Genomic DNA, 9,775 nt, shown 5'->3' with positions numbered 1-9,775 from the left:
GGGGGGGGGGGGCATTACCAAAACATCTCATTGACCAATAGACAAATGTTAATGAACCTTGCAGAAAATAATCATTCGATGCACATCAACAATTGATTAACTTTTGGAGTCAACCCAATTCAAGATGGCTGCCACAGCCAACTGATCTTAGAATCCTTTAAGAAATTATGGCCCTTATATTAAAATGTTATTCATTTTGAGACAACAGAGGTCCACTTTGCTTTTGGCTCCACTCAGACTACCTTTTAATTCATTGATCTAGTCAGGGTGAAACTGTTTTTCTCCAAAGGGAGGATGTTCAAAGAGCTATCTACAACAGGTAAGATATTGTTTATAACTTTTCCACTGAACCCCACCTTAACATTTTGAACTATATCTTTAAATGTCAAGAAAGTGTGTTTAAAAACCCAAAGGGTGTCCATAAACTGTCCAGCACCTTCATTAGTCTAACCCAGCAGCACAACCATTGTTTACACCCATCACATCCTCATTAAGTGGCAAATATTTTCTTCTGTTTTGTTTGATTTTTATGTTGTTGTTGTTTTTATTGTTTGTTTTTTGTGGCCCATCTCTCTGGTCAACTTGTATCCCCTGAAAAGCAAAAGATGTGTTAGGTTTAAATTGGGTCCTGAGTGTTTGCAAAGTATGCCGTCCCTTAAAATAGCTCCCTGGTTGTTTGTCCTCTCTCCGGAGCTGTTTGTGTGAAAAAGCAGACAAAGATGCTCCTTAGTGCTTGATTATATTCAGGATTTGAGCAAAACTGATTATATTTTTTATGTATTTTTTTATTTTTCAAACACTGCAGCTTGAAATTTAAAATATATATATATATATATATAAATTACCAGTACATACATTTTGAGAATAGCATTGACTTCACATAATAAAGATCAATATAGAATCATTGACTTTATATTAAAACGTGTCACATTTATCACAGAGGAAATCTGATCGATAATGTCTGTGCCTGTGTGAGTGCATTTAAACTACATGTCCATGTACCGTTAGCAAAATATCTTAAAAACCAGTGGAAGGATTTGAATTAAACCTTCAAAATATGATCATTGGGTATACATCTACAAGTGATTACCATTACAAATCAGTCCAAATCAAGAGTGACCCCACAGGCAACTGATTTTAAATAATACAAAAATTATGACAGTTCAATCTATATTACAAATACTGAGCTGAAAATTTGTGTGATTGTAGCTGAGAATCATGTCCAACATTATTTGAGTGCTAGCCCAACATCTTTCCCTAAAACTTTGTCATTAAGCATTGGAGTCAACACTGTCTGTTAGCAGAATATCTCAATACTCGAAGCATGAATCGTCAATAAACAAAAGGTGAGTAATCATTGAATGCACATCTACAACTCATTAACATTTGAATTATACTCAGCTTAAGATGGCCACCACAGCTAACCAGTATTAGCCAACACAAAAAATGGCTATAACTTTGTCAAGTTTACAGATAATAAGCTAAACTTTGGTGTATTCCAAGCTGAGAGTTGTTCCTAAGATTCTGTAAAGACCAGTGCTAACACGTAGGAGCGTTCACTGTATCGCACGACATCAATAGGCCTTTAATTGTATTGTGATCTCCAAGCTGATTTTGAGTCTGCTGGATTCTTTTCTTGCCCCTCTTGAGCATATTTTTTAGTTCTTTGGGCCTGACTGCAGTCGATGCTGCAGATATGAACACAGACCTCTCCCTCTCTCTTGTTAAACAAACGTGTTTACCGATGCAGCCTTCAACGTGCGAAAAACTACAAGGCTTTTACATTCTCATGGTTCCTGGATGAGCAGAGATGCAGCCCCCAGACTGTGACACCTCTGCTTCACAGCAGAGTTTATGTTGTGTCAGGCTCCCCACAGACTCTGCAGTCTGTCTTTGGGCCAGGGGGGAGCTGGGGGAATCCCTGGAGAAACACACAGCTGGGAGGTTATTCAATTTGAAGGCAAAGACAGCGAAGGGGGAAAAAAGCGAGTGGATTGTGCACGCTGGAATTGTTTAAAATGACTGCGCCGCAAAGAGAGAAGGCGGTCGTGCAGGGAGAACATCGCATTGTGCAAAAAAATATATAAAAAAAGCAGATCAAGGTTTCCTTTTCTTGTTTTTTTTTAAACCAGAGCTCAGTCTGGAACTACAAGTGGGGATTGCTGTTGATATTTACACCTCCACTGGGTTTCTTCTTTTTGCTTTCCATCATTCACATTTTACAACTAGCCCTCTGCCTCACATTTATGTGCAAGATCCAAGAGTGCTCAGAATGTTTCTGCACTTAAAAGTGCATGCATGAGCTTTTCAAGTTCTGCAGAATGATGAACAGTTCATGACTTTCTTGTTTAATTCGCTCTGACTTGACAAGCTAATGGCTAGTCAGAGCAGAGCCAGAGCCAAAACGGATTTCTGCTGTTTTAAAACAACAGTCTCCAAAATATTAAAGTGCATTTTTTTTTTTTTTTTATTGTTGCACAAGCAACAATTTTAGATTATTTCGTGATTTATATAGAAATAGATGGTTGTTTGCACATCTCGCTTGCAGCAGCTAGTTGTAGCGCTTCCTGAAATGTTTCTGCAAGAAAATCAATGTAATGCCAAATTGAGGAAGGTGTAACAGTTTAGAAATATGTGTTTAAAGACAGCCAATTTCCACTTTTGAACTCAGACTAGCCAATGGCTCATCAGTCAAACCGGTTAAAATAAAACTCATATCTCTAAAGTGAGGTCATTCAGATATTCATTATTTATAACGCCTTGCTGAACCCAGCTTTAAAAGAGCTGGATTATCCCTTTAAGCGTTTCACTTTCATCTTTGCTGCATATCAATGTGTGCTTTTTTTGCTGCATGCACACTCTTTATATGAGTGTGACCCTTTTCAAACTCAGGAGATGTGAAATATTCATCACTCACCGCCAAAGGGAAAAGGGCAATAATGTTTTTAACCATCTCTGTGTGTGTATGTGCGCGTGTGTTCTTTGTCTGTACCGTTAGCAAAATATCTCATATAGTACAAGACAGATTTTAATGAAACATTCAGAAAGTAATCACTGCATGGACATCTACAACTAATTGACTTTTGGTGTCAATCCAATTTGAGATGGCTGCCGCAAAGATATGTTAGCCAAATGGCTTCAACTCAGTCAGTTTCACAGATAATGAGCCAAAATTAATTTCCCTCAATTTATAATCTAAGTACGATCAGATCACATGAGATCTGTGTTAAAAAAGTTGCCATCACCTTTTAGAAGCAACTCTGTCTGTTAGCAAAATATCGAATGAACTACAGGACAAACTTTGCTGAAACTTACAGAATTGGATGTATATCTAAAATCAGACGTAGGCAATGTATGGCCAGCGGGCCAAAAGTGGCCGTTGGACAATCTCCAACTGGCCCCCAAAATTCTTAATTGAAAACTTTTCAATTAATACATTGAAAACTTTTAGATCAAGTTAGGGTAAAACATTTTCAAGTTATTGTGTTTCCAGAATTAGATTCAACCTCAAAGATTAGAATTCAAAGATTACCTTAAAGAAAATGTATTTTCTAACTCCCTATGCTGCCCTTCATTTGCTTTAAATATCTTGATTTGGCCTTTTGGAAATAAAAATGTTGCTCACCCCTGATCTACAACTGATTAACTTTTGGACTCAACTCAGTCAAAGAGGCTCCTTAAACAAACTGTTATTAGAACACACACAAAAATGGCAACAACTCGCTCAATTTTAGTCATTTTGAGCTCAAATTTGGTGGTAATGATTCGAAAACCTACTGAATGCAACACATTTTGCCAAATTTTTGCTTAAAAACGACATTAATATGAACTCAGCCTCGTGTGTTTGTTAGCAAAATATCTCATATACCACTGAAGTGATTTCAAGCAAACCCTCAGAGAATAATAACTGGTCGTACATCTACAACTGAACAACTTTTTGAGTCAGCCGAAATCAGCATGGCTGCCGCAGCTAATCAACATTAGTCTACAGAGAAATGGTTATAACTCGGTGAATTTTATGGACAATACACCAAAACTTACTTCATAACGTATCTCCTGAACATGTCAGCATGATTCCTGTGTCTTTAGGTTACAGTGATGATACAGAGCCCCCGCACTCTACTGAACTTGTCTCCACTGTGTGGTACAAGCCTTTAACATCATGTCCAAAACGTCTCCTGTGTACCAAGGTCTCTGGAGACCTGAGTACAAGTCAAGGATGGTTATGTTCAAGAAAAAAAACACGACTTTACTCAGTGCCCTCTTAGATATTTCAAACGCATCCTACCAGCTGTAGGGCCCGAACGTTTTATCTAAACATATTAAATTCATGGTTACGGTTCACGGCTGATGCAATTCTTCTGACACAAATCCCTTGAAGTTGTTTTGTAATGTGGTCCGTGCAGCGGACATTTGTGATAATATGTACAGATTTACCTCACCGCAGGCTTTTCAAACGAGTTGAAATGTGGAGCATGCAGATGGAAGGGAGAACACAGTTGAAGCAAAGGACTCAAGATTCATTCTGTCAACTTTCTTTTTGCAGGATAAGAAGTGAAACGACACATGGGAGAAGCTTTTCTGCTGCGCATGTGTTGCTCTGGATTTCTGAATATGGTTCATCTGTATGTCTGACTAAAAGGTGGGATTTTATTTTACTTTTACCCGTTTGTCATATTTGCTATTTTAGAACATTTAATCATTATAAACCAGTGGCACAACAGGTTACTGTGCAGTTTTTCCAATTTAACACGACAGACATTTGATTTATTAATGTGGTTTTCATGCTGTAGTGATTACAGAATGAATTAAACTTTACATTTTCAAAAAGCTAATTTGTTCTCCTAGTTTTCATGAATAAAGACTAATAAATTAGTATTTATTTATCACCAACCTCCAAAGGCAACAGGCGATAATAAATATACCTGTCTGTCTGTTAGAAAAATATCTCATGAACCACTGAACAGATTTTAATGAAACCATCAGGAAGTAATCATTAGACAAACACCTACCAGTGGTTAATGTTTGGATTCAGTCCAAGTCAATTTGGCCACTTCAACTAACTAATCTTAGAAAACACACAAATGGTTTACAACTTGGGCAATTTCACATATGTTGAGCTAAAATTTGGTGAGGTACTTCACATTTTGTGCCGACCTTCTTTAAAACCAAGCATTATTTTTTTAGTTAGCTCTGTCTGTTAGCAAAATATTGCAAAATCAACAGTGAGCTTTAAAATCCGGTGTGCCTGTATTAATTCTGGTTGTGCTTTTAACCTTGAACCGATGTTATGTGGTACACAGCACTCAAAAATCTGTCAAAATGTTTTAGTTTTGCTTAATGCGCCTTATAGTCCAAAAAATATGGTCTTTTTTAGAATATGCCTATTTCAAGTTGGCCACCACAACTTATCAGTCTTAACCAACACCAGATTGCCCACAGCTTAAAGTGATAGACATTGAGGTAGATGTTGATGTGGTAGTAGCGTAGTGTTCGCCTCAATTCTTACTCTGAGCTCTAACAGATCTGATGATATCTCAGAAAACTGCATGAAGTCTCACCTAACACCACTGACCTTCATGCTCTGCCCCTTTTTTTCGTGAGGTAATCTTAGTTTTACACTCTGGAATAAAAAGCAATATGCAGTCTTTCAAGGAATTCTCAGCTTTTAATTTTTTAAAAGTTATCCCCCCTTGGATTTATTTATATTTTAAATTGTTAATTTGGACTAAAACAGCCAAAATGTGGGAATTTATTGTTTAGAAGATCAAATTCAGATAATCTGTTACGTGTTAAGAGTTTGTAACCATGATCATTTTAAAAAGGGGAGAGGAGATATCAACACTCACTAGTGGAATCACGTCATTTTGACCTTGGTAGCTAATTTTTTTAATTTTTTTTATTTTGTGACTTTCTGTGGAATGAAGTCACAACAAAGAGCGAACATGACATACGCTTCTAATAGCAGAAAACGTCTTAGGTGGCAGATAATTGGGTCAAACAGCAAAATAATTATCCTGTCAGTCACTGTTTGAGCATCACTGAGGAGCAAGAACAACACATCTTGATTTTCACAGACCTGAAGAAATACACTCCTCCACCACACCGTAAACCTGCATGGATTTCAGGTGGGAAAGGACATTTAATGACAAATTCATAAAGACCCAACTAATAATATCACTTACTAAGATACAAAGAGAAGTTTCAGGAAAAAAGAACCAAAAACAACGTGACGATTTTTATGTTTTGCACACCAAAAATAATCACTGTTCATCTTTTATAGTTATTCAAAGCAGACCAAGTTGTTTTAATAATACAGCTTATCTTTGCAAGAACTAAAGCTCAGACCTTTTTCTTTTTTCTGTCAATTTAGTGTTTCATATACCATAATCCATTTCATTAGGGGTTTTCAACAAACACGTGAATATTATCTTAACAGAAGCATCCATACGTCATCGCTATCTGTAATCAAACTGTACAATACAGCTGCATACCAATATTCCAGTCAAGCTTCTAGAGTGAAAGGGATCAAATATTACCTAGTATTTCTAAAATACTTTATTTTTCAGCAGCATTCAGTAAAAAGCCAAATACTGGGAGCCTTTCATTCAAAAGCTAATAATGATGATGACTGCAACGGATGTTCAAGGGGCATTAAAAGGAAAGTTTCTGTTGATTAGATGATTCACGGTGATGTTAACGCACATTCACATAACGTCACAATTGATCAACAAGAATGTACCCCTAAACAGGAATCTGACGTCAAAACCATGTTGCATTTCTAATCCTCCACTAACTTTATTAGTCAGAAGGGTAACAAAGATATTTACTTGAATTTCGACTGATGGCCGACTGCTAATGGCTGCAATTTAAAACTTGACTTATTCAATCCGTTGTTTAACATTCTGGATTAGTAAAATGGTTGTTTCAAAACATTTATGGCAGAAAATTTATCACTCAGATTGGACAAACAAATCACTTTTTGTTCTTATGTTCTCGTCCAGTTAGAGGCTCATAGATCATCACGCATATAAAACCTATGAAACTGTATTTGTGGTTTTGAATGGCTGCATATGTCAAAAACACTGAGGGAGGGGTGAAACAGAAAAACACACATAATTGTTTATGGAGCTCTGGAATAATTGGTCACATGTTCTGTTTGAGCTCAATTGCAACAAACATTTTATGCTCCTGTTTGATGTGTTTTTATTCTGCGTATTGCTTTTTTCTGTGGCCAAATATGGGTTCATTCCAAACCATTTCTACACTGATGTAAGATAATAACCACCAGACAGCCAAAAGGACCCATTTGGGGCTAAACCACATTCATGAAAAACACTTATTTTCCAGGAACCAGTTGAGGCTGAAACCCATCTGTAGAAGTGTGACTAAAAGCCCGTCTGAGCATTTTAACCAAAGAGATGGCCCCTATCATTACCAGGATGACTAATGGCTAAACCACAAACCATACATTCAATCTGGGCTTTGCACAGAGGACAACACAATGTCTCACATTTTACTCATGTGGTTGCCATATTGACCCGCCACAACCCAATATATGATTGATTTATTTCACACGTAATGACACATGGCTAGACAACTGTACACATTATATCAAACTAACAAAAATAAAGTAATACATAGTTGAAACGCAAGAAGCGTAAATGCCATTTAACATATGAAAGTTACACTGTAAAAATGTAGATCTTACAATTGTTGTACAACCAGACATTATTATTAATATACTGTACATTTTCACTCCAATCATCCTCAGATGGATGTTTAATCCCTTCCTATATGCTGCTGGAGATGTTTCATTATCCTTACAACAGCATTTTATGGCATGACTAAGGTAACCATGATCAAGGAGGTCATATCAAATTTCTGCCTACAAGCAAACATCTGGCTACTGATCGGATTCAAATACCACATTGTCAACACTTTATTTGACCTGCACAGGTCTTTGCATCGGTTTACTTTTTTGTGTTTGTAAAACACTGCTTCACCATCATTCAGTGCTGGCATGTAAGTGTCAGAATTACTCATTTTAATAGCATGTAGCTGGCTTTTACAAAATACATAATAATACACTCTCAAAACACAAAAGTTTGCAATGAATATTATTGAAACGATAGACAAAAAGTTTGTCAAACAGAGATCTGCATTTACTGCTCTACAACCTAAACAGACCTTATGTCACAAAGCCAATTGAAAGATTCACAATGAGTGTTGCAATTGAGCCCTTACGTTTCTGAAAAGTAGCCAAATTAAAATCAGAACACACCTCCACCATTGCCACCCCTGATAATTCACAAAGAAACAAACTATACCAGCTTATACATCCATCCCAAAATATGTCTGCATCGGAGTCTTCAATGATACATAATTAGATGAAAATATATTTATATTATTTGTGGATTTTTCACAGTAGTTTGTACTGCACTGTACCATTTTGTCCATCTACTATGCCTACATAAATTTCACCTTGAGGGAGTCTATTGAGTCACTTGAGTGAGAGTATTTCTCATGTTATCTTTTTTTGTGTGTATGTGTGAAAGAAAATGTCTCTTGGATTATATTCTGCAACATTTCGGCTCTTCAGTGTGGTAAGTGCTGTGAGTATCTTTCAACTCTGCTGGCCAACAACAATTTGATTTACTCTGACAGACTAGTTTGTCTTTTTTTTCCTATGAGAATACAACTTGTAGAAACTGCAAAAAACATTTGCTTTGGCACAGATTTACATTGTAGCAATGTCCACTCCTTGATCTCCATTGCCATGGTCATCACTACAAACACAAGTGGGCCATTGTAGTAATCCTTGGCTCAGTACACCATCACAGATAAGTCTATGTGTTTGTGTATTGCCGTGTCAGTTCTCCTCCTGGTGTAATGTCAATGCACTCTAGTGTCTTATCATTCCACCCGTAAACCCAACATCAATTCCCTCTTTGTCTTTGACTCTTCCTGGCGCTCCCTCTACACGCTCACTTTTGTTTTATATTTGGGTCTCTTGAACATTTTCTTTCGAGCTCCCCTTGAAGAGCAGTGGTTCCATTTGGGGGTTCTGATTTTGCCCCATGAAACCCTTGATTGATCCATGTAAGCCCAAGGTAGGCATAGGGAGAGACATCGGCAGTGGGGGGGACATAGAGCTGGAGTTAGTGTTGGTGCCATTACCCGATGTGTTGAGCAAATTAGACGTAGAGATTGGGACAGAGGTACAGGAAATGGGAATTTCCTGACCATGCTGATTCTTGCTATTGAGCATCATGCTAGGTCCCATTCCTTCGGTGCCGATACTAAGACCCATCACGTTGTTGTTGAAATGATGTGACTTATAGTAGTGGTTGAGAGTATCCGTGCGACCAATGTTGGGAATGTTGACTACTTCTGGGTGATGTATCCTTAGGGTTCCTTCTCCACCAGTGCCAGAATTTATCGTTGAACCACCAGAGATGCCACTTCCAGCCCCAGCTCCAATTTCATCTTCTACATTGACAATCTCAATTGCTCTGGCAGGACCGTGGTGCTTGTGTAATTGGTGCTGCTTGCGGAGTTTGTAGAAAACGACCAACATTACAGCTGCCATAAAAGTGATAGCCACAAAGCAACCAATGATGATCTTAGTTGTTTTCATTACATCATCCAGGCCTGGAATATTGGTTACATCCATTATGGACACAGTCACTACGTTTTCAACTTTGTTAGCTTTTGGCGACAGTGAGGAAAGAGATGACATAGAAGGTGAGATTGTAATGCCAGGTCGCTCATC

General features: G+C 37.5%; 1 protein-coding gene across 1 annotated transcript in view; it reads right to left on the bottom strand.

The window, feature by feature from the left end:
• Positions 1-8,450: 8,450 nt before the first annotated feature.
• lrrc4bb (leucine rich repeat containing 4Bb) overlaps positions 8,451-9,775 on the bottom strand; it is a 7,829-nt gene continuing 6,504 nt past the window's right edge. The window contains 1 exon segment of the mRNA XM_037691385.1: positions 8,451-9,775. This exon segment is cut by the window's right edge and continues 31 nt beyond it. Within this exon segment, the coding sequence (XP_037547313.1) occupies positions 8,999-9,775 (777 nt within the window). The 3' untranslated portion in view covers positions 8,451-8,998.

This window comes from Nematolebias whitei, chromosome 17 (assembly GCF_014905685.2).
Source record: "Nematolebias whitei isolate Nwh7 chromosome 17, NemWhi1, whole genome shotgun sequence".
NCBI classification, from domain to species: domain Eukaryota; kingdom Metazoa; phylum Chordata; class Actinopteri; order Cyprinodontiformes; family Rivulidae; genus Nematolebias; species Nematolebias whitei.
The sequence above is the reverse complement of the archived record's forward strand: the minus strand, read 5'-3'. Positions and strand labels throughout refer to the sequence as shown.